The 23,027-nt window shown below is 31.8% G+C and overlaps 1 protein-coding gene across 2 annotated transcripts in view; it reads left to right on the forward strand.

Moving 5' to 3' along the window:
* The window catches only part of LOC126881520 (uncharacterized), a 98,789-nt gene that overhangs the window by 37,313 nt on the left and 38,449 nt on the right, over window positions 1-23,027 (forward strand). Inside the window, exons 7-9 of one of the 2 annotated variants that reach the window (XM_050645822.1) lie at window positions 3,657-3,773; window positions 21,833-21,943; window positions 21,995-22,105. In XM_050645822.1, the coding sequence (XP_050501779.1) occupies window positions 3,657-3,773; window positions 21,833-21,943; window positions 21,995-22,105 (339 nt within the window). The remainder of the gene's footprint in view (window positions 1-3,656; window positions 3,774-21,832; window positions 21,944-21,994; window positions 22,106-23,027) is intronic. The other variant, XM_050645823.1, reaches the window with a different exon arrangement.

A 23,027-nucleotide genomic window follows, 5' to 3' on the forward strand; every position in this document is an offset into this window, starting at 1 on the left:
CGGTCGTACGGACCGACAGAAAGATTGCCTAGGCCAAATATCTCACCTTTAGTACCATCCTTGGATTATAAGCTTTCATTTGACACCTCATTTATCATTCTACCTGGTATAATGATTGAGGAGTTATACTCGCGGTCGGACGGACCGACGGACAGACCATGTAGGTCAAATATCTCACCTTTAGTACCATCCTTGGAATATCAGCCTTCATTTGACACCTCATTTCTCATTCTACATGGTATAATGACGGAGGAGTTATATTCCCGGTCGTACGGACCGTCGAAAAGACAGCCTAGGTCAAATATCTCACCTTTATTACCATCCTTGGAATATAAGCTTTCATTTGACACCTCATTTGTCATTCTACCTGGTATAATGATGGCGGAGTTATATTGGCGGTCGGAGGGACCGGCGCACAGATCGCCTAAGTTAAATATCTCACCTTTAGTACCATCCTTGTATTATAAGCTTTCTTTTGACACCTCATTTGTCATTCTACCTGGTATAATGACGGATGAGTTATATTCGCGGTCGGAGGGACCGACGGAAAGACAGCCTAGGTCAAATATCTCACCTTTAGTACCATCCTAGGATTATCAGCTTTCATTTGACACCTCATTTGTCATTCTACCTGGTATAATGACGGATAAGTTATATTCGCGGTCGGAGGGACCGAGTCACAGACCGCCTAAGTCAAATATCTCACCTTTAGTACCATCCTTGTATTATAAGCTTTCTTTTGACACCTCATTTGTCATTCTACCTGGTATAATGACGGAGGAGTTATATTTGCGGTCGGAGGGACCGACGGAAAGACAGCCTAGGTCAAATATCTCACCGTTAGTACCATCCTTGGATTATATGCTTTCATTTGACACCTCATTTGTCATTCTACCTGGTATAATGATGGAGGAGTTATATTCGCGGTCGTAAAGACCGACGGACAGACCGCCAAGGTCAAATATCTCACCTTTAGTACCATCCTTGGATTATCAGCTTTCATTTGATACCTCATTTGTCATTCTAGCTGGTATATTGACGGAGGAGTTGTGGTTACAGACAGACGGACAGACGGACGTGGATAATACAAAGTTTTCACATTTTTTCAAAATTGGGTGAAAACAATAAAACATGATGCCAACCTGATTTCTTTATGAAAATAATATATACATTCTCAAATTGTCTATTTTTCGTTGTGAATAATATTGTATTTAACAGTGATGCCAAATTTCTGATGCCAAAATGATTGATAATGAAAGTGGGATATACGTTTTCATGTATATAACGGCAGCGACAAAACGGTAAAACACTGAACTAAATGTATATAATATTTTCACTGTACGATCATTTTGGACTCAAACATTTTATGGAATAAACTTATATAACTTAGTAAGAGGTAAACAAGGAAAGCTGATATATTAAAGTAACATCAAGGAATCAAATCTCTAACTACCGAGCTGATTAGACTTCTGGTAGCAAGTACAGGAATAAAGTTATTAAGGTAGTGTAAAGTGGCATCGATATACAGATGCCACTTTGCAAGACGATGCCAAATCGATGGTAAATGCATAATGTATCGATGCCAAATTGATAGTAGGATGTATATATATATATATATATATATATATATATATATATATATATATATATATATATATTTATATTATATAAAAATGTATACCTGATATCGTGAAAATAAATACATCTAAAATAACATCTCCATAAATACAACATCTCTCTAGGATTAATTATCACCACCCATACAAAAAACAAATGATTGAATGGCATTTTGCTTTGATTTCAAAAATCTAATATGATCTTCGACTTCTTGTTGGGTCTTCCCGATGTAAGAATGATTACCGGAAATCTCTGATGATATATTTTATTATATATTTGGTTGTCCATTAAGATCTTTTTTGAACTATTTTATTAGTTCGTACAAAATATCGATGTAGAACCCAAAGAAGAACTGCATGTTAGCCATCTACAATTTATATTAATAATTATTATAAAAAAAAATAAATCAAAATAGTGAACATAGTTGTATTTTTGGGTTATGGGAACATAGTTGTATATCACTTTTTTTATAGAAATATTTTAATTTATCCTGAAAAACTTGCTACATATTGAGATGTTTATTTTTACTTTGATAGATACTACCGACTGCAATAATTAATAATATTTTTCAATTATTTACGGTTTAATCACCTAAAGATTTAATTTACTAATCTTTTATAAGATTATACAATTTAGAAATATTTCAAATGGCTCCTATTTTCTTTTACCTATGTGTCAAATTAGCTTTTGAAAAAAATTACACAGAACAAAAATTAATTAAAACTAGATATTCAGGATTGAATAATGAAATAGGTACTTACATTCTGTAATGTCTTCAAGGGTAATCTTTTCAAATAAAAATTTATTTGTTTTATCCTTGATATGACTTTCACACCGAAGAAAGGATTCTTTCGAAATTGCTGTCCCATCCATCAATAAGTCCATTTCCATTTCCAAATGCCACTCCAAAGTCCATATCAATCTGCAAAAGTGGAAATAGAAGTACAACTTTTTTTATAGAAATCCAACAAAATAATTTATAAATAGTTAAAAATATATGTAAATACATACCTTAGAATAATCAACCAAATCACTAGTGCCAAACACCGCTCCTCAGAGTCTGCAGGGTGACTGTCTGCTAGGAGGCTGCAACTGTTGTCACGTGATTTTTTTACACCAATAAAAACACTTATAGAGTTTTAAGAAATGTATCGGTTTATGTACAAGATTATTGCTACAATGTATTGATCATTGATTCAGGTATATTACATTAATACAATGATTGCGTTACATCAAAACAATGTATCGAGTTATTAATCAAAGTCGAAAAAACTGATTTAATGTTACGAAAACATTGATTCAATAAACGAGTTCGTAATTTAAAGAACACTGTACATTAGTGCAACGTTTTATATTCATTAATTTACCCGCATAATCCTGATGTATAGTTTCATGTATACAATGAACAAATTATTAGTATTATGAAAAAAGTCATTGGGTAGATAAAACGATTCTTTGGATTAATGATTGTATTCATTATTTTTTAATGAATAGAATTACATTGTAATAATGAATTTGGTCATTACTTAATGACTACGTGTTTATAGTATTAACGAAATTTTCATTGAATCAATGTAAAAAAAAGTCAATGATTGGCGTTCATTGGTACTATGTACAATCTTTTTTTCAGTGTATTAGCGTACACAGGCATGCTATGTTACTATAACAGCGAGTTATAAACAGAAATTAATTTCAATTCGAGCTATCAAAAGTCTTCCTGATGAGAGCTGAAACGTCGAAAGACGTGTAGGAGAGTGGTGAAGCTCAAATTTAAAAAAATACAAACGTCTACTTTCATTTTAACGTCTTTGCTCTATGTAAAGAGTGCAAAAGATGTTGTTTTGTGCAAGTAAACTGTAGATGTATTAGCATCATCAAAGAGAAGTCTCCTGACTACTTGTTGCTTCGTTAAAATTTAGGATAACCTTCATTTTTTTTAAAGCGTACAAGTGACATCATGTATCATAAACCAAACATACATTACGAATTAATTATTAATGAAAATCAATATAATAATTTTGTACTTGATTGTTTTGTAGATTGCTTTGGTGGATCGGAATTCTTATGTCACAATATGAGATGTATATCGATTTTATTAAACTGCGATGGTTTCGACCACTGTGGGGACGATAGCGATGAATCCAACTGTTTTCAGGGTAAGTTAAACAGAGCCTGTTAAGAAATAATTTTATCTTTATATAAGAAATATAAAATATTTTATTCTCCAACTACCAAACATTTACACAATTTTTACTACATTCCTTGTCTCAATGTCTCCAGTATTTTCTGTCATGTCTAACTTCATCTGGCAGGTATCTTCTTTTCATGGCCTCGTTTATTTTATAGATCTAGGTCTTCCTCTCTTTCTTATTTGTATCGAACTCCACTATTCAATTGTGTGTATTTACACATTATGGTGGGAGAGCAAAGTATGCTAAATGTGCAGTCACTCGAGCGTTATGGGGACCTATTGGGTTGTGAAGAGTAGGTCCTAAAACCAAAAAAAGTTAAGTAAAGTTTTCCATTTAAGTGTGGACTTCCCATTTTTTAATTTGATTTTCCATTTCCAACAGTCGTTTTTTCCGATTATAGCGCGATCTATCCATAATTCGAAACAATGTCTCGAAAAAAATTTACTTATTTTTACGTAAGGAATCCAAATCTGCAATAAAAAATTGGGGCTCCCATTTACGATTTTAAAGTAACCCCTCACCCACCTCCGTGGGGGGTCGTATTTGGTGCCATTCGGTAGATTTTTCAAAAATATTGAATAAATGTATTTTTCAGTTTTTCGATCTGATGTTCATTTCGCGAAATATCGCGGGATTCGTATTTAAAATTTTAAATTTACTCCTACCCCTCTCCGTGGGAAGTCGTGTTTGGTATCATTCGATAGATTTTTGAAAAATATTGGGCAGGTATTTTTTAGTTTTTCGAACTGTCATTCATTTCGCGAAATATTCGTTTTTTTCTTGTGAAACTTTGGAACTCACCCTTTTCCTTACGCCCCGCTCAAACCGTTAGATTTTTTAATATACACTGTTTTGCATGTACTTAACTTACCTTATCTTAATCTGACGATTTCGAGTTTTTATAAAGATATATTTTTATTTTTAGTCACCCCTTAACAAACTCCCCTGCATTAAGAGCTAATATATGGTAGAGGTACATTTTCAGGCTACAAGGTTTCTCCCCATGTAGTAATCTGACACGCTCGAGTACCTGGAAAAAAATCCCCGCTTGGGCTCCCCTACCATTATCAAATTATATCCATACGAGGCTAGTCATTTTTACTCTGTACAAATGATTATATCCGAGTTTGGTTACATGAGTTATGATATGTAATCAGGGGCGTAACAGAGGCCCCCGCAGCATGAAGCTTGTGGGGGGGCCCAATATGTCGGGGGCCCCATCTAGTCGTCTAACATACTAAAGATGTGTTATTGTTATATTATTTTGCGCATACATACGCAACGTTTTTTAAGCAATGCAGTATTGAAAATAAAGTTGCCCATCAGATAGATACAATGTATCGTATATAATGTATTGTATGTATTAATAAAATTGTAGATATTGTATTCGCTGATAGTACAGCACGAAGAAAGTTGTTCATCTCATAGAATAATACTATGTAATAATGTAGTCGTTTATTAATTTTCTTTCTATTTTATTCTATACCCATAAAAATGAAAAATGTAAGTTGCCATAAACAATGCGTGTATACAATAATAGCTCAATAAATGACCGTTTTGGAGTGTAATTATCAGCGTCACGACGTATTTGCTTGGCAATTTGGATTTACATTCTCCTCCACTTAAAGTTGGAGTTGTGCCGTTGGTTGCTTTTACTTGGGGGGGGGGTGAAAGTCACCCCCTTTTTGTGGTTTGAAAAATATACATTTATAATAAGTCCGGAAATGGATAAATTGACTAATTATTAGCAACTTTTGTTCTATAGAGCTTCTCTATCTAAGTCAATACTTTTCAAATAACTTGCGAGTGAAAATGTTTATTTTTTTAACAAAAAAACCACGTATTCAGGCGGTTTTTCGCAAATAACTAAAAAAATAAGTATTTTATCGAATTAAACATTATCGAAAAAATATTTTTAGCAAAAATGTAGCTTATTAAAAACAAAAAAAAAAATGGTGTACCTATTAATGAAGTCTATCGACACAGTAAAAGGAAAGTTGTAGCTCATGAAAAATTGATCTTATTAGACCAGTGCAAATAGCAAAAAAACAATAAAAAATTAATAGCAGGATGAGACCAATTCCAAATGAAAGTACACATATTAGATAACATGTGGAACATTTTTCACCAAATCTGTGTAAGGGGAACATGGGTTGGGGGAGCGCTTTTAGGGGTGAAAACGGTTAATTACGATTTGCGGCAAAACGGCACATCCTATCGAAAAAAGTTAAATCGCAAATTTGTAGGATATAAGAAGATCTACAACTTTTGTAAATAAGCATTTTTCACATAACCTCAAAATATCTGAGAAAATTGGAAAATTCGATGTTTTTGATTTTATTTTTTTTCTCACTGAAAATTTTTTTTTTACCAAATATGGTGGAAACTTACCTCTTTATGTCCCAAACACGCTGTAATTTTTTTGTATAAAAATATTTTTTAAAACTCTTGTTTTTTATGTTTAAGGGAAAATGTAAGCATTTTTTCAATTGAAAAATCTCCCGAAATTTTTTTAGCTTTTTTAAAGAAGTTGGCTTTTTTTTTTGTTTATTGAAACCTCTATTTTCTGATGGTGTAAAAAATATATACGTTACTGTGGAAAATTTTGTCACAAAAGGCAAAAATCGAAAATTTAATTTCAACCCCTCACCATTTTCAGATTCTCAGACGTAATGTAAGTTGCATCGCTGCGGAAAGCTGCATAGAGGAAACTGCAAAATCTGTAAGCATTACCGAATGTGATGAAGAAATGCCATCAAAGAAGCAAAAACTTAATTAACTGATGAAAAATTGGCCATTAAAATTATAATAATTACTTTCTTTTGTACTAAATAAACTTTTTCGTTAAAAAAGTTGTTGCGACTTTTAATTTGGTTCATGAGAAAAAAGTTTAAAAAAAAATGTAGCTTATAGGTAAGTAGGCCGACTTTAAAAAAAATAAAGTTTAAAAAAAATAAAAAACACGCTTTTAAAGCACTAAAAATTTAAAAATAACTTTTAAAATTAAAGGTAGTAATATTTTATTTTTAAATTTTTAGTGCTTTAAAAGCGTGTTTTTTATTTTTTTAACTATAATTTATTCACAAAATTAAAAATCACAGACAACGGCATTAGTGTAGTAAATTTTTAACAGAGGTTCGTTGGTTCCTACTCGCTATGCAACTTATATTACGTCTGAGAATCTGAAAATGGTGAGAGGTTGAAAATAAATTTCCTATTTTTCCCTTTTGTGACAAAATTTTCCACAGTAACGTATATATTTTTTTACACCATCAGAAAATAGAGGTTTCAATAAACAAAAAAAATGCCAACTTCTTTAACAAAGCTAAAAAAATTTCGGGAGATTTTTAAATTTAAAAAATGCTTACATTTTCCCTTAAACATAAAAAACAAGAGTTTTAAAAAATATTTTTATACAGAAAAATTACAGAGTGTTTGGGACAGAAATAGGTAAGTTTCCACCATATTTGGTAAAAAATTTTTTTTTTCAGTGAGAAAAAAAAATTAAAATCAAAAACATCGAATTTTTCAATATTCTCGGATATTTTGAGGATATGTGAAAAATGTTTATTTACAAAATTTGTAGATCTTTTTATTGCCTACAACTTTGCGATTTAACTTTTTTCGATAGGATGTGCCGTTTTGCCGCAAATCCTAATTAACCGTTTTCACCCCTAAAAACGCTCCCCCAACCCATGTTCCACTCATCCAGATTTGGTGAAAAATGTTCCACATGTTATCTAATATGTGTATTTCATTTGGAATTGGTCTCATCCTGCTATTAATTTTTTATTTTTTTGGTCCATTTTAGAGCTATCTGTACTGGTCTATATTCGTTCAATTTCAAATCGAATATTTCAACGTCAAATCGCCAACAAACGAAGCACTTTTTGGGGAAAACTCATTGAAACTTTTTTTAATGTTTAAAAACGAGCTTTGTTTTTATTTTTTATAGCATTTTATAGCAAGCTTCTACCATCAAAATTGAGTGAGTTACGCTCAAAATTAAGGTGGCCCTTTTTTTGCTAAAAAAACGTGAAAATCTCCCCCTAAGTTGGATCGGTTCGAAGTTATTATTTTTGAAAAAAATTGGTTTAATAGTAAAAAAAGTTTCTTTATTTTATAAAAATGCCCTTTTTTTAAAATAACTTAAAAAGTAATAGCAAGGGCGGACCCAGAGAGCCCCCCTTGAGAATTTAAAATAATATAAATTTATATATTTGCAGTTAAAATAGTTTTAGTTTCAAACACATATCCCGCTTGCTACGAGAAAAATGTTCTTAGCTTTGTGCTGAACGGTAGTAAAGGTTGTGCTAAACGAGGTAAAGTGTGAGGTAACCTAAGGTATGCATGTATCATAAAAAAAGTTCATGTCCCCTCCCCCGAAAATCAGTCTTGGATCTGCCCTTGACTATTAGGGTACGAAAAATCTCAAAGAATAAAGAAATGTAGGTTTTGCTTTTATAAATATTTTGGTTTTATTTTGTTTTTCTGTAAGACAAAAATTGGTTAAGATATTGCTGTTAAAAATTTGCATACACTCGTAATTAGTGACTCGTTAGAGCCCTTTCAAATAATACCCATTCAAAAATAAGCACTTTGAACCGGTCAAACTTACAGGTCATTATAAAAAAAGTTAAGTAATTTGTAAAGCGGCAATTGTTAATTTCATTTGGGTGATAAATAGGGGGAGATTTTCATATTTCTTTTTACCAAAGAAGGCTTTAACTGTATTTTGAGCTTAACTCGCTTAATTTTGATGACAGAAATTATTATAAAAAGTAAAAATACCTACAACTTTTTTTAAACACCTTAAAAAAAGTTTTAATAAGTTTTCCCCGAAAAGTGCTTCACTTTTTGATTATCTCACGTCGAAACATTCGATTTGGAATTTGACGAATAAGAACAATTTTTCATGAGTAGCTACAAATTTGCATTTACTTGGTCGATAGATTTCATTTTTGTATGTGCTACATTTTTGTTACTTACTTACGAATACTTACTTTTTGAGTTATTTGCGAAAAACCGCATGAAAAAGTGGTTTTTTGTTGAACAATGTTGAACATTTTCACTCGTAAATAATTCGAAAAGTGTTGACTGGACCACTTCGGTGGTGACATTAAAAATTACACGGTGTCGCTGTATTTCACGTTCATTTACTGGGCTATAACACATAGAAGTTTTTGTTACACATGTCGCATTTAGTAATTTTTTAAAGGGGGCCTCATTTCCAATTCTGCGGGGGGATCCCGACGGATTTTGTTACGCCACTGTATGTAATGAACATGTATGTATAACTCATGAGTTGCTACCCACCGTCCATAATGTAAGGACATATTATAATTCAAACAAGCAACTCACGTGCCTTGTGAGGAGTCATACGATGCCAAAGGCCATATCCATAACAATTTTATCTATCACTAGGATTTATTATTAATAATGTTACCTACTCTAACATATTTTGAAAACATTTAACAGTTGAAGGGTTCTTCCCATGTATTTTTATGTGCTCAACATGTGATTAGCCTGAATCAGCACTAATGATGATTTATAACATCTAACATCTAGAATCTAGGTAGATCGAGAACGTTCTTTGATTTAGATTTTAAATTTTTTTGTGTGATTAATTGCATAGGTACAGCCAGCTACTGGAAAATTTTTCCTTGTGGATTTTATATAAAAATAGGAATAACTATGAATGAAAAACCTATTAATAACATCCGATTTTCTGATGACACGGTCCTCCTTGCCAATGATGATAAAGAGGGGTATTCCCATCGGGCGGAGGTAAATTCCTCACCAACAAGTAAAACCATATAATCCGACAGGTATTTTCCTCACCAAATTTAAGGGTTCGTATTAATCTGGGAGGTATTTTCCTCACCAACTCACTGAGGTATATAATAAAATAAAAATATAGATGTGTAAGTAATTTAAGAATGTTTATTATGAAAGCATCCGAAATCCGAATATAAGACATTAATGCCTGGTTGCACCAACAGATCTTAAGCTCCAGCTTAGCTAAGCTCTACTTTTAGATAGGGCCTCCTTGAGTATCACTTACGTTGAACCATAATTTTAGATTCTTACGTTATTATCAATTATATCTATTATTATATTATGGTATTCTTATTGTAATATATTACAATTATATTATATTAATTCTTATGATATTCTCGACTTAAGCTTAAGATCTGTTGGTGCAACCGGGCATAATTTCCTTACATTATAATAATAGTTTATAATATAGATAATATGTAAAACGTATAAATTACTATTTAGTATTTACTGCTTATAATAAGAGACACACTTTAAAAATCCATTCTAGTCATTTGATTAGATTGATACCGTATTATTAAATTTTCTACATTTTTCAATTTCAGTTTTACTTGTTTATCTTTGATAGGTTTTGCAATATGCAAATTTTAAATTTTAACATACTTATCTACTTGATATTCTTTAACTTTTTCTAAGGAAATATAATATGGATGGATGCGTATTATAAAATGAGGAATTGAAATGCAAATGAAAAGATTCGCAAGCATTCGTAGTAGGAATAACAGAAGAACTTGCCTCTGCCCACAAATCTGGGGAAAATATGGCATTTTCGTCTTCGTCTGTATAAGTTTCAACTAAATACTCAGCGTATCTATCTAAAATTTAATTTTCTGGTTTGCATGACATTAAATCAAACACAAGACAATCTGATACGTCTTCTGGTTTTATATATGTAAGGCCAAAAGTATGTTTGAGCTACTTGCCAACTTCAGAATCATTCGTAATAATATGCTGATGTTAAGAGACTGAATTTTTCTATACCACATACTATAAGCTTGGTGTAGGTAAAATCTACAACCATGTATTTCAGTGTTCGGACATATTTGAACGATTGCATTATACAGGGTGTCCCAAAAAGATTGGTCATAAATTATACCACAGATTCTGGGGTCAAAAATATGTTGATTGAACCTAACTTACCTTTGTACAAATGTGCACATTAAAAAAGTTATAGCCCTTTGGAGTTACAAAATGAAAATCAATTTTGTTCAATATTTCGAAAACTATTGGAGATTTTTTATTGAAAATAGACGTGTGGCATTCTTATGGCAGGATCATATTAACAAAAAATTATAGTGAAATTTGTGCACCCCATAAAAATTTTATGGGGGTTTTGTTCCCTTAAACCCCCCTAAACTTTTGTGTATGTTCGTATTAAATTATTGTTAAAGTATTATTAGTTAAACACAGCGTTTTTAAAACTTTTTTACCTCCTAGTACTTTCTCGAAAAGCCAGTATTTATCGAGATATTTTGAATATTTTTCAAATCCACCACCTATTTGTATATACATATTATATGGTTAAGTACATTGTCAAAATAACTGTCAAAGTTGATGTAGATATTTTGATCTGCTCCTGTAAAAGATAAAAGTTTTGGTGTTTTTTGGAAGATAAAGTAGTGGTTAATAATTAATTTAGTGTTTATAAACAAAAACATTTCAGTATATAGTGGTTTAAAACTTATTTCCCCCTAAATGGGGGATAAAAGTGAGTCAGGGACGTCTCTTGTGACGCGAGTGACTGCTGATAATGGTGATATTATTAGTAAAATGGAATTGAATATGCAAGATGATGGACAAAATGCGAGACCGAAGATTAAACAATTCAATTTGCTTTCAGATAAGTATAATCTTGATAATATTTGGGTTTACATTGAAAGGATTGGTGATGATCTTAATTTGGGAAAATTACATGCAATGACGATTGGGCACCTTATTTTTAAAAAATTAAAGTTAACGAATGTTCGAGAAATTAAAAGTATAGGTAGGAACCGTGTAAAAGTTTTGCTTACTTCTCGGTTAGAGGCAAATAACCTCGTCAATAACAGCTCACTTAAAGAACAAAATTTGAAAGCATATATTCCTAGTCATTTACTAGAAATAAAAGGTCTGGTGAAAGACGTTGACACTAGATATGATGTGAAATATCTCATGGATAACATCGAAACTCCTTCTAATGTTTTGAGTATATATAGGACTAAGCGTAGGGTACAAAAAGAAGATAAAATTGAATATGTGGACAAAAAAACTATAATTATAACTTTTGAAGGCAATATTTTACCGAATTATGTTGCCTTTAATAGAGTATATTTTTCTGTTGAACAGTTTTTTGGCCGAGTTGTTCAATGTTATAAGTGTTTAAAATTTGGGCATGTTTCAGGGCAATGCCGAAGTACACAGGAACTATGTATACAGTGCGGTGAAATTAAAAATAAAGACCATCATTGCGAAAAAAGTATGTTTTGTATACATTGCAAAAATAACGAACATGTGACAATATCAAAAAAATGTCCATTTTATGAAAAACAAAAGAAAATTAAGAATATTATGATAGAACAAAAAACTACTTTTGTGGAAGCTAGATTAATATGTGAAAACTCCTTTTCAGCACTCATCAGTCCCAACTCTTTCTCTTGTTTAAATAATAATGAAAAAGAATTTCCATCCCTACCAATTAATAATAATGATAAAAATCTTGGTCCGACTCGGCCAACTGTAGAAATTAATAGATCTCAATTTTTGACTCAATCAAACTCTAATATAAATAATTCAAATGAACACTCAGGAAAGAAAAGAAAAGCAAATTCACCTATTTTAGAATCAACATCTCATAAACCGATGTTCCCCTTCACTTTTGGACCGTCTCAACCTTTGCCAACTAATTCTTATACACCGAATAATAATATCGAAAATAAAACTGAACTAGCTAAATCTGTAGCAACATTTATAATAAACTTTTTAAAAAATATTCATACAGTAGAAGACATAAAAACCTTAGACAACAAAATAATTATTAAAGAAGTAGAACAGTTCATAATTAATTCATAATGTCAATACAACATAATTTAAAAATAAGTCAGTGGAATTCCAGATCTGCTATATCAAACAAAGGTAGTTTAATGCATTATTTAAATAATAAAAGTATAGACATCCTCCTAATTAGTGAAACATGGTTCAAAAAAGATATTAGTTATCATTTAAAAATTATAATTTGGTTAGAAAAGACAGAAATGATGGCTTCGGTGGTGTAGCTATTCTCATCCACAATTCAATTACTTTTAGTGAATTAAATTTAAACTCTAATTTTAACACGGAAATAGAAGTTTGTGGTGTAACAATTAAATATAAAACAAAGGATCTGAATATTTTATCTATATATAGACCACCTAAAAATAAAAGTTCAATAAATGATTGGACAAACATCTTCTCGCAAGTTAATAATTCAGCAATTATAGGAGGAGATTTTAATGCTCACCATACTATTTGGGGATCTAGTTACAATGACACAGTTGGAACACAGCTTATTAATACTGCAGATGATCTCAACCTTATCGTAATAAATAATGGCGAGCCTACTGTTCTTACTCGACCAGATCAAAATAGTTCAGCAATTGATGTAACTTTTGTTACTCCTGACATAGCTAATAAAATCCACTGGTACATACATTCTGACACACTAGGCTCTAATCATTTTATTATCAATATGGAAATATTAGATAGTACTACAACTGAAGAGTTTATACCCAGAAGTTAGTGGAACATTAGAAAAGCCAATTGGACTCTATACACAACCTCAGTTGAAATTTTTTTTAATAGTGTTTACGAAATGGACAGTACATCTGATAAATATTGCTTTCTAATAGATAGTATGAATCATGCTGCGCACATTTCAATCCTGCAATATAAAACTTTTAAAAATAAAATTCGTTGTTCCCCACCTTGGTGGAATACAGAATGTGATACAATTATTAAAGAAAGGCAAGAAGCACTGACAGAATATAAAAAAAATGCTAATTTTAATAATTATATAAAGTGTCAAGCTAGCATGGCTAAAACTAAGAAGAATCTAAAATTGATAGCTAAAAAGAGTTGGAAAGATTTTGTGTCTTCTCTAAACAAAAATACTCCAACTACAACGTTGTGGAAGCAAGCCAGAAAACTAAATAGAAAATCAATTCCAAATGCATACAATTTGGATAACACCTTAGAGGATGAAATCTTTGATAAAATTGCTCCGCCATCTGTTAAACCACCTAATACTCATAATTATATTCCAGATAAGCAAAGCCATTTTTTACTAGAACCTTTTAATATTACAGAACTAGAATATGTTCTAAAAAATCGAAATAACACGAGTCCAGGATTTGATAATATTAAATATCCAATGATTCAACATCTCCCTAAAATTGCCAAACTTCTAATGTTAGATATTTTTAATTGTGTAATCAGCAATAAATCAGTTATTGATCAATTTCACGATGTAATTGTTTTACCAATATTAAAACCAGGTAAAAACTCAAATTTGGCTCAGTCATATAGACCGATTTCTCGTATGTCCTGTATGTTGAAAACTCTAGAACGAATGATAAAACACAGGTTGGAATGGTGGGTAGAAAAAAATAAACTTCTTCCAGATTTTCAGTTTGGTTATAAAAAAGGATATGGTACTTTAGACGCACTTTCTACACTAGTAACAGATATTCAAAACACATTTTCCAACAACACCTATTTACCTACTATATGCTTAGACATTGAAAGTGCATATGACAATGTCAGTCTTGACATTTTAAGGGAAAAATTGATAAAACATTTTCATATACCGCCTCAGTTGGCTGAAGCTCTTTATAATTTTTATTCCTGCAGAAAGATATATCTAAGAACTAATTATAATAAACTGATAGGCCCTAGATATAATAATTTAGGACTACCACAGGGATCAGTATTGAGTCCCCTTTTGTTTAATATGTATACTGCGGATTTGCATAAAGTCCCTACTGACATTTTTAAATTTCAAATAATACAATATGCTGATGATTTTCTCCTGTATTCACAGGCCAAAACTTATGATAACTCGGTTCAAACCTTAGGACGAATTCAATGTTGTGTTAATTTATGGTTCAATCAAAACGGATTCGAAATAGCTCAAAATAAATCTACTGTCTGTATTTTCACTCGACATAATATCCCAAAAATAGAGAATTTAAAACTTAATGGCTACGACTATGCATTTGCTTCTTCCATTAAGTATTTGGGAATGATTTTGGATCGTAAATTGACTTGGAAATTACATATTGACTTTATGATAAATCGATGTAATAAGGGTCTAAATTTTCTTAAATCAGTTTCAAGGATCTGGTGGGGAGCTGATGTTGAAACTTCCTTGCTTTTCTATCGATCATATATTAGATCTATAATTGATTATGGTAGTATTCTATATGGCTCAGCTTCTAAACATATTTTAAACAAAGTAGACGTTGTACAAAACTTAGGACTCCGTATCTGTTTGGGAGCTATGAAATCAACCCCAAATAAAGCTTTACATGTAGAAGCTTTAGAAATTCCACTCAATTATAGAAGGAAATATCTCAGCCAGAAATTTTTAATGAAAATTCGTTACCTAAATATCGGTCTTTACCAAAATATTAACAAGCTGAATGTAGCGGATTTAACTAATAAATACTGGAAGCTAAAGAACTCTCCTCCCCTTTGCGAGGCTTTTCGAGATCTGTTAAATTTTGACTGTGATTATAACATGATTGATAGTTTTGGACTCGAAGATTTTCATTCTTTTTTACATACAGTTAAATTAGTAAAACCAAGTTACCATGAAAACAGTAATATTAGCTCTAACATCTTAAGAACATTCTTAGATAATTGGCCAGATTCTATAAATATATATAGATGCATCTAAGACGTTAGTTGGCACTGGATGTGCCTTTTTCATACCTGCTACTAAAACAGAAAAAATATTTAAGTTAGGCCATGATTTTTCTATCTTCAGTGCTGAAGCCATAGCAATTTATGAGGCCCTGCAATATTTTAAAGAATCAGAAGATATATCTGCAACAATTATTTCCTATTCACTCTCTGTTCTTCTTGCTATTCAAACTATAGATTTTCCCAATAACAATTCAAATATTTATATCCTACTAATTAAGAAAATCCTTTTTGAAATTCATAAAAATAAAAGAAGAGTAAACTTTTTATGGGTTAAGGCTCATATAGGACTAACGCATAATGAATATGTTGATAGGTTGGCTAAAAAAGCCATTGAATATGGTACTTCACATAATCGTAAGTTTTGCATATCTGACTTAGTTAACACTATTAAGCATCGAGTTAAAAATCAGTGGAGTCAATCATGGCGAGATCTTTGTAAACAATCCAAATCTCAGTATTCACTGATTCAACCTTCTGTTCCAAATATATATTGGTTTAAAAATTACGTAGTACCTCGAAGATATATAACAACATTAATTAGAATGAAGTTTGGACATGCATGTTTCCCTCTACATCTAGCAAGAATTAAAGTTTTTGATTCAAATCTTTGTACAGAACGTCAGAAGGTTGGTGACTTAAATCATACTTTCTTTGAGTGCGCAAAATATATTCCATGCACATATAATTTAATCCAAGATTTAATAAAATGTAATGTTTTTCCACCTTTCAATGTATTCTATCTATTGTCTCTGAACAGCAAGAATATATATGATTGTTTAATGAAATTTATCTGTGAAACTAAAATTAATCTCTAAACTTGTTAATCCTGATAATTTGGTATATTATGTACATATGAAAAAAGAAGAAGAAGAAGAAGAAGAAGAAGAAGAAGAAGATACATAATGGAAAATGTGGTGAGCAACTTGGACAGTCCATAGCGGCCAGCTTTTGAACTGAGTAGAGAGCTGTAGAAGAGTTTGCTATGGAACTCTAAGGACCTCATTGCCTTCCTTATGTATGAACAGAAAACAAAAAAAAAAGTTGTGACTGGATAAATGACACCCAAGTCAATGCCATAAAAAAAACAAAAAAAAAAAAATGGTTAAGTACGATTATAGAGACCTAGTAGTAATATGAAAAATCTATAATTTACAATTTTATCATTTTTATAATATGAAAATATACTAAGAGGCAAAAAAGTTTTAAAAACACTGTATTTAACTAATGGTACCGCAATAAAAGTTTAATTGGAATGTACACAAAGATTTGGGGGGTTTAAAGGAACGAAACCCCCATACAATTTTTATGTAAACATATTAAAAAAGAAGCCGCATCTCGATAAAACTGGTTTATCAAAAAAAGACTAAGAAGCAAAAAAGTTTTAAAAATATTGTGTGTAACTATTGGTACCACAACAATAATTTAATTGGAACGTACACAAAAGTTTGGGAGGGGTTTAAGGGAACAAAACCCCATAAAATTTTTATGGGGTGTACAAGTTTCACTATAATTTTTTGTTAAGATGCTCCTGTCACAAGAATGCCACGTGCCTATTTTCAATAAAAAATCTCTAACAGTTTTCGAAATATTGGAAAAAATTGATTTTCATTTTGTAACTTTCAAGGGCTATAACTTTTTTTATGTGCACAATTGTACAAAGATAAGTTAGGTTCAATCAACATATTTTTGAACCCAGAATCTATGGTTTAATTTATGACCAATCTTTTCGGGACACCCTGTATATAGCTTTTTCAAAATCTACAAAAATTTTACTAGGATTAAACTCAATTTTGAGAGCTTTAATAATTTCTGATTTTAACAAATAAAAACGATTGTTGTAAGTTTCTGTTTTTTTGTTTGGCAGTAAACAGTATAATAAAGAAATATAATGCCCATTAATTAGCCCATGAATAGTGAAAAATTGCAAATAATATCTGGTGCAGTAAGAAAATGTGCCATCCATATAATATTATAAAATTCTATGTGGCTAAAAGTCTTATATTTGTTTCACAATTATCTTATTTTTGATACAGTATATAAAGAGAAAATTTTCCCCCTTGGTTGTTTTTTAAGCACACTTTTTCACAAATTCTTGAACCTTATCAATATTGGAAGGAAGTCGACCAGGCATAATTTTTCTTCGATAATTATATAATATATTTTTTTTATGTAACTGACATCAATCGTAGATTTGTTTCAGGCAAATTAGCTGCAAGCTCTTGGTGTATAATTTTTGCTGGTTTTTCAGTAGGTACTTATATTCTCTTCGGCTTTACGTTTAAAAAGTTAGAAACAATTTTTTTTCGATCTATTTTCTGACGATCTGGTTCACGATTATGTTATAGGCTACTTCTAGTCATTGTAAAATTTGCCCCAATAGTAAATAATTTCGCACTACTAGTTGTTTTATTACACCTCCAGAACACTTCCTTACTTTTTAAAACTTTCACTTTATAAAAAATAAATTTTCAAATACCAGTAAAGGTTTATCGCGATTACTTTCTACTAAACATTCCATTTTGTCAAAAATTCCAATTTTGACTAAAAATAAAATAATATAATTAATTAATTAGCTATTATAGGTACCTACTGTAATTTTATAGTAGGTAGATAAATAATTCCCTTGGATGCCTTTAGTAAAAACTACCTGAAATTACCGCTTCGATTTTGGTGAGGAAAATACCTGTGGGATTATGACATACCCTTCCAAACGTAGGCAAAAGATTATTTTGGTGAGGAAATTACACCCGCCGTTCCCATCTCGGCTCACTATTATAATCCTTTAGTCCTTTATGACACCCCAGGCACATTTTAAAAGCCCCCAGGAAGGCTCGAAGATTAACAGGTAGGTATTTCAGGTAGATTAACAGATAGAAAAACATCCTACCCTCAATACCACTTCCTTCAATATTGTACAGAAATTTTGGGTTCTTTGCGAATTTAACAAATAGTTTCTCTTGGTTGGAAGTGTTGACCGTGAAATCGATTTCGCTACTGATACACAGGATAAAGATTGGTTAGATGTTTGAGACATATTGACTGTTAGCGCAATGATTTTATTAATACAAAAGTTAATGAATACAATAATAATATAGGCCATTCCACGAATATACGACTGTTTTGGATTATCGCGACAACGAATATTTTAGTGTGCAACATAAGACGTACGAAAGTAAATGGCTCTTAATTATTCCACTAAGCAACAATGTAATTTGCAATTTACTTTCGTTCTTCATATTTTGCACAGTAAAATATTCGTTGTCGAGATAAATCCAAAACAGTCGTATATTCGTGGAATAGGGTATGTGTTATCGCAACTTGAATATGTTAAAATATTATCACGTTATGATAGTTTTTAATATTAGTTTTTATTTTTATTGGGTTATGTATAATTATATATCTATTTACAAAAGTTATTCTATAAATGTATTGTTTTTCCATTAAGATACTAACTTGATATGATACTAACAATTAATATCCCATGAGCCGAGTTGGTATATTTTATATCGGGCAGTTTTAATCTTTGCGCCGACTTGGGACATTTTTAAAAGACGAGATAGGCACTTCCCGATAAAGAGTTCTACTTCTTGACGTGCCCTATCAAGTCCCCTTGACGTTGGCGATTAACATGGCGAAACTGTCTCTGTCTCGAGCTATTCTAAATAGGTCTTCTGCTTTCTTTATTCCCGTCCACTCCCGGATATTCTTCAATCAAGAGGCCTGCTTTCTACCAATTCCTCTGTGTCCTTCGATTTTACCCATTATAATACGTTGAAGAATATACTACGTGTCCAAAATAGGCCATCTTTCTATATTTGATGTTATCAAGCAGCTCGCGGGCAGCATTTGCTCTCAACCCGCGAGTAGTCGCACGGTGAGATAGAATCTCAATTTTTATCCTTTTTCGCGATAACTCGATGAAAAATTTTGCCATTTTGAAAAAATCTCGTAAGTGTCTCGAGGAAGGGTGTAGTAATGCGTAGCAATTTTTTTTCTTCTTCTTCTTTTTGTGGAATTTATGGCTTTGGGGAGAGCCAATTAGCTTTAACCCGCGAGTAGTAGCGCCGTTAGATAGAATCTCACATTTCATCCTTTTTCGTAATACAGTAAAACCTGTCATTAACGGCCACTAAAAAGGAAAGAACTATTGGCCGATATAGAAAGGTGGCCGCTATTGCCAGTTTTTGTAGTCTACATATAATTGGTTTGGGAAATTTTTAAACTGGCCGTTAGGACAGGTGGCCGTTAACACAGGTTTTACTGTACAGTAAAATTTGTCAGTAACGGCCACTAAAAATGAAAGAACTATTGGCCGATATAGAAATGTGGACGGTATTGCCAGTTTTTGTAGTTTACATATAATTGGTTTGGGAAATTTTTAAACTGGCCGTTAGGACAGGTGGCCGATGTTGGCAGGTAGCCGTTAACACAGGTTTTTTTAATAAAATTGTTAGAAATATATATTTTCAATATAAAACGTAGATAAAAATAGTACAAAATAAAAATTTGTTTTAAATTCGTATTTTGAGATAGAATCTCACCCGCGACTATCGACGTTACAGAAGTGAGCGCGACTACTCCTGGGTTAAGGACTGCCACATTTGTCAGCATAGCCGTCCATGGTATTTTCAGTATACGTCTGTGCAGCCACATTTCAAGATAAAGAGTTACAGTTCCTAATTAATAAAGTCAATAACATATCGCACCTCCCCTCAAAGAGTGTCATAACTCAAAAAAATTTAAAATCGGTTTTATTGCAAAACAGTTTATTAAAACTATAAACTCCTATCTCACAAAGTGTCACGTCTATGGGTCAAGTATTCATCGTTAGATGAGACTAGTGTCATTATACGATTATCCAAAATCAACGACACACCAAACACAAACAGTGTCACATATCGACTTGTGCAAAGCATTTTGTCCATCTAAGATGTGTATAAAGCGTCGTTTGTCGAGTTAAGACAGTATTGTGATTACTTTATTCAAAACAATTTGCTTATGTGCTCAAGAAAAGTGACACATTTATCAGTTATTTATTTTTCTTTTTGCAGTATTTTGTGTTTAATGTTGTTAATTGTATTTAAAGTTACCTACATCATAAAAAGTATAAATCTGTTAACTAGATAATAATGATAATGATGATATTTCATTATGTACTGCAAGTGTCACTTTTGATAAATAATATTTCGTAAATTTTTCGATATTTTATCTGTATAGTGTCACAACTAAAAAAATCATAATTTTTTTTTAATATTTTTAGTATACTTAATACGCTATTTTATAGAGCTTCAAAAACTATTGTAACTAACGAAAATAGTTATTATTGTAATTTTAATAGTTTTTGAATTAAACCCGAAAATGTAGGACAATCTTTAAACGTCGTTTTCTCGAAACTTTGCGTTTTTGACTCTTTGAGCGGAGGTACGATATGTAAGTCAAAACTATGGTATTAAGATAAATAAAAAGAAAACAGCATTAGTGGTCATCAGCAAACGTGCTATAGACAATGTCGAAGTGCACATACTAAATCAGGAGATAGAAACAGAAAGGAGACTTAAGTACTTGGGATGCTGGCTAAATGATAAATGGGATCATGATGATGAAGTCAAAATTAGAATCGAAATAGCCAGGAGTAAGTTCTTTAAAATGAAAGCATACTTCTGCAAGAGAGACCTGAATCTGACGTCTCGATAGCGTGCTATTAAATGCTACGAACTATCTACGCTGTTGTACGGAGTTAAGGGATGGACGCTAAAGGAAAGAACCATGGCACGTCTGGATTATTTTGAGAAGTGGTTATACTTTCGGTTATTGAAAATACCATGGATCGAGGGAGTATCAAATGATCAGTGTTAAAAGGAACGAATAAAGATAGGGAACTACTAAAACAGTTAAGCGAAAAAAACCTGCCTATTTTGGCCATATCTTTAGAACCAACAAGTACGGTTTTCTACAGTTGATCGCTGCAAGAAAGATATCAGGAAGACGAGGCATCGGAAGAAAGAAGTTCTCTTGGCTTCGAAACTTACGCCAATAGTTCGACATCAGGGAGACCAGTACCTACAATTATACTATTAGCATAGGCTAGAGAAGAATTTTAGTTGATGGTCGACATCCTCCGATGCGCAAAGGGTAAAGGGTATATGAAAAAGATGACTGTTTCTATGTTTATTTTTACACCGTACAAATTTCTTACTTTAATAATACACTCGTTGAATATTGAACATATGTATTACCATTTTTAGATCCGAAAGACCACAGAGAGTTTTCCAAAATACCAAACTTCTTATTTCCCAAAATGGAACCATACTCTGACATAACAACAGCAACTTTTGTATTTCTTACATGCAGTTTCGGTAGGTACCAATATAAAATTGCTTGCATTTATTTCATCGATACCTTTTTAGGTTTAATTGGCATTATTTTAGCGATGGCACTACTGCTCTACAGAGTCAATATGCGAGCACAACATCAAAGGCAGATACAAGATCACATCGAGACTATACACGCCATTTTAGGTATATTAATAACGTATGCCCTAAAAGTTTTGGCACAAAATTCATTGGCTTTAATTTTAACAAAAACAAAATAATTTCAAGTTGCCTCTGGAAACAAGAGCTTGTTTACTGTCAGTTTAGATTTACTTATTTTGAAACTTTCACTTTAAGATGAAAGATGTAGTATAAATTACAAATAAGAAAAAGTGTCTACAAGTTGGTTGGACGGGTACACAAAGTTGAAATATCTGTCGAATATTTCAGAATGAAAAGAATTCACGCAGAACCATTTATAGAACAATAACGAAGTGCGAGCAGGTAATACCATGGCTGAATCTACCAACATGTGGAAGATCACGTGCATTTACTGCCCAAAAGTCAGAGAGATTGGCGAGAGGAGCAAAAAATCAACCTTGAATGGAATCTAGAAGATTGGCTCTTTAATATACGAGGCATAGTCGTAGACATACGTACATAGTCGAGGCATTGAAGGATTGAAGTGTCGAGTTTTTTTTTGCAGTAAGACGGATTTTAATGAGGATTGGTGCGTTAGATTCGTGAGAATGTCAGGAAATTTTGTGAACTAATGTAATGAATAAGAAATCTGAAATTGCATTTGTGCATAAGAAAAACGCATTTCAAAAGTGCATTTTGAAATAGGCAATTATGTATTATAAATTTGCAGCTCGGTAAATTTTCTTACTCGGGGGTTTTTTTGAGTCGCTGAAAACGAATATAAGGTCGGCGAGAGTGTGCAAAGTACATGGTGCCTGCAGCGGGTGTAATAAACGTCCTCCTCTGGAATATTATGGTAATTTATCATATAATTAGTTTAAACTCGTTACTCGGGGTTTTTGGGGTAATCTATTTTCTTCGATGTAACTATAGTGATCGAAAAGAATGGTATTTTTAATATAAATAAACATAAATTTTTATTATTATA

This window comes from Diabrotica virgifera, chromosome 3 (assembly GCF_917563875.1).
Source record: "Diabrotica virgifera virgifera chromosome 3, PGI_DIABVI_V3a".
NCBI classification, from domain to species: Eukaryota; Metazoa; Arthropoda; class Insecta; order Coleoptera; family Chrysomelidae; genus Diabrotica; species Diabrotica virgifera.